Source organism: Chaetura pelagica, unplaced genomic scaffold, assembly GCF_000747805.2.
Source record: "Chaetura pelagica isolate M959 unplaced genomic scaffold, ChaPel_1.0 scaffold221, whole genome shotgun sequence".
In the NCBI taxonomy this organism is placed as follows: domain Eukaryota; kingdom Metazoa; phylum Chordata; class Aves; order Apodiformes; family Apodidae; genus Chaetura; species Chaetura pelagica.
In genome coordinates, this window is record NW_009952533.1 from 7,962,997 (window position 1) to 7,966,233 (window position 3,237).

At 36.1% G+C, this 3,237-nt stretch overlaps 1 protein-coding gene across 1 annotated transcript in view; it reads left to right on the forward strand.

Annotated features, from left to right (window-relative positions):
- USP38 (ubiquitin specific peptidase 38) overlaps positions 1 to 3,237 on the forward strand; it is an 82,358-nt gene that overhangs the window by 72,139 nt on the left and 6,982 nt on the right. The window contains 3 exon segments of the mRNA XM_010008997.1: positions 348 to 541; positions 1,087 to 1,180; positions 2,019 to 2,125. Coding sequence (XP_010007299.1) covers positions 348 to 541; positions 1,087 to 1,180; positions 2,019 to 2,125 — 395 coding nt within the window.

Here is a 3,237-nt window from a genome sequence, read left to right on the forward strand (position 1 = left end):
CAGGAATGTATTTCTAACAGAATTGAGGATGCTTTATGAGTCTATTGAAGCTTGAAATTTGAGAGGTGTTTTTTGGTGGCAGAAAGAATTCTGCGACTATGCAGGTCAAAGGTGACCACCAGCCCCTTATTCCTGCAATATGAGAGTTGAGTAAATAAAGCTTTCAAGAAGAGGGCTTGGGAGGCGGGCTTGGGGGGGGAGTGTGTTATCTTCTAAGCTATGAGGGATGGTCTGGCTACGAAGGACAATACAGAAGTAAACAAAGGTGTAAGACTGCAGGACCTATGACAAATATGACCAAACGAAATAGAAAAACCTATTAAGTGTGTTAAATGTTTCTCTTGTAGGATATGCCCAAACCCTCCGAAGAGAAGATGAAATTGATTCTCAGTCAGAGTGCTTGGACTTCTCAATCCAGTTCTTTGCCATCTTGTTCATCTAGACTTTCTGGAAAATCTGAAACTGGGAAGACAGGTCTAATTAATCTAGGAAATACTTGCTACATGAACAGTGTTATTCAAGCACTTTTCATGGCTACAGAGTAAGTTCTTTTTAATAGCTCCTTTCATTGCAAATTAGCTATTGCAGTTGTCGCATTCTTACTTTACACAGGATATGTCCTGGAGTCTCTAAGCTTGCTAAAGCTGAGTGGGTTTTTTTGCACTGTTACTGATTGCATTGTTGAAGCCCAGTTCTGTGAAACTGCAGTTTTACTCATGAAAAATCCTGAACTTTCTGTACAGTGTCAAGAGATAAGGACCTTTTTCCTCACTGTCCTTGTTCCCTTCAGAATTGTAAAAGTTTATGGTGTTGCTTTTGTTACAGTCTGGAAGATACTGAGAAAAATTGTGTGTAGCCAATTCTTACATGTGTAAATATTTGAAGAAATAGGTTTTTTGCAGTCTTAATTCATACGGTACAGTAGATTTGTATCTGCACTAGAGCAGAATCCTGGTATTGAAGGGAAGTGTTAGACAGTTTGTTTCCTTTCAAATTGAAGTAATTATCTGAACTGGAACATTAACTGCATTGTTGATAGAAATCTGGTAAGGAATCTAATGTCTATCTTTTTTTTTTCCTTTTCAGTTTCAGAAGACATGTTTTATCTCTGAATTTAAATGGATGTAATTCACTAATGAGAAAATTACAGCATCTTTTTGCTTTTTTGGCCCATACCCAGGTATATCAGTTAATGTCATCTGCTGTTTTTTAGGGTCTATATACTAAACTTTAGAAACATGGTGCCATGGGAGTACTCCTGAGTACATTAAATATGTAAATATGATATATGTGTAGGGGGATGAGTCTGCCTCCAAATGTTCAGATGCTGTGGATGGACTTAGAGAAATTTGTACTTTATAAGTGGAACCTCTTGGCATTGTGTTGTTTTTATAAGTGGGCAGTATCAGGTTTTCTTTGAGAAGCCAAATTGAAAAAATCCAAGTAAGATCTGATTTCATACATAAACTGATTTTATCTAACTCTTTAGGATAAACAACTACTTTCTGCGGTGATTTTTACATTAAATTTTATTGTCATTCCAGTTCTAAATTGAACTTAGATGTTCAGAATATTTGGTAGTGCTAGAAAGACATAAGACACTTTTGTGGTCTTTGATTAATAACAATAAGCTTGTTGTGAAGAGGATGAGGCTGAATCCACCTTAAAAATAAATCTGTACTTAGGAAATAGTGTTTTTTATGAATAAATGAAACTTTTTTTTAAAACTTGCCAGCAAGAACAGTAACTTCTGTTACACTTAACATTTGGTTTAGACTCACTACATATTTCATATTTGCCTGCAGGATCCATTACTTTTATCTTTGTACTAGAGATGATGACTACAAAATTAATGACTCCCTCTTCCTATGATTAAGTGGTTTAAAGGTTTGTGTACCATGTGATTCAGACAGTTCCTCTAGAAAAATATAGTCCAAAGTTCAGTGGTGCATATCAATATAACCAATTTTTTAAGTAGTTCTTATGTAACCTTGTCTGTCTGTCTCTTACACAAACAGAGGGAGGCATATGCTCCTAGAATTTTCTTTGAGGCTTCCAGACCACCATGGTTCACCCCTCGATCCCAGCAGGATTGCTCAGAATATCTCAGATTCCTGCTAGACAGGTACAGTACTGTGCTGTTAATGGGAATTAATTTAGTGGTTTACTGCATAATGTTGAACTCTTAGAAGCAGTCATGTAAGAGCTCCACTGCATGAGTGGGGACCAGGAATTTTGGTCCTCGTTCCTGGCTGTCTCTGGTTTTCTGTAGGGTCTATGAAACTCATTTATCCACAAGTTTAATCTGTGATAAAGGCTAGATACCACCTTGTATCCACATAATTTAAAGCAGGTTATAGTGTTGGTAATGTTCCATTCTTATATATCTAAATTTTGGTGTTGTGTTAGAGTCATGGTCCTATTGTAAAACTAATGTGGTTGCTGAAAGCAGTTCAGTTGTGCACCTGGAAATTTGTGTTGATGGAGACAGCTGTATTTCATATAGGTTAGATAAGTCATAAAGAGATGTACAGTTCAGTTGTGCACCTGGAATTTGTGTTGATGGAGACAGCTGTATTTCATATAGGTTAGATAAGTTATAAAGAGATGTACATGCGTTTATAACCTCTCTAATAATCAAATTAACTGTGGCACAGATCAAACAAAAATACTGGAATTTATTAGTAGCCTTATTTAATTTTGGCTTGCTGAGACGTGGCCTGGGCACTTGACTGCTTTGTAATCCATTCTACTCCTGGAGAGGTTTATCTCAATAGCGAAATAGTTGCTTGTGGTGTTTTCTTTTTGTTTTCCCTCTCTTTGGTTTCATTTTTGGTTTGTTTTTCTTGCTGTAGTTCCCTAATTTTCTTGGCTACAAAATCTTGACCTTTTCTTTGGAAATAGTTTGGCACTAGGTAAATAGCTACTTGTTCGCTAATAAAATCTGACATACAGAACGAGTCTACTGGGGAACTGAATGATTAATATAATGGTAAATAATAAAAGTGTTGTTTGCTAGGTTTTTTTAATACTTCCTAGTTTTCTCAGTATATCTGTTGTGTTCTGTTATATGTAACAAAACCTACGTGAAATGCATTTGTGCTTTTCTCATACTCTTCTCTTGGATAGTACTGACCTGTGTGGTTCAGCTTGCTTATACAAAAAATAACATAGTTGTTTTTTTTTAATGCAAGAGACTTCTAGCCACCTACCCATCTATACTTTTTAGCATAACGG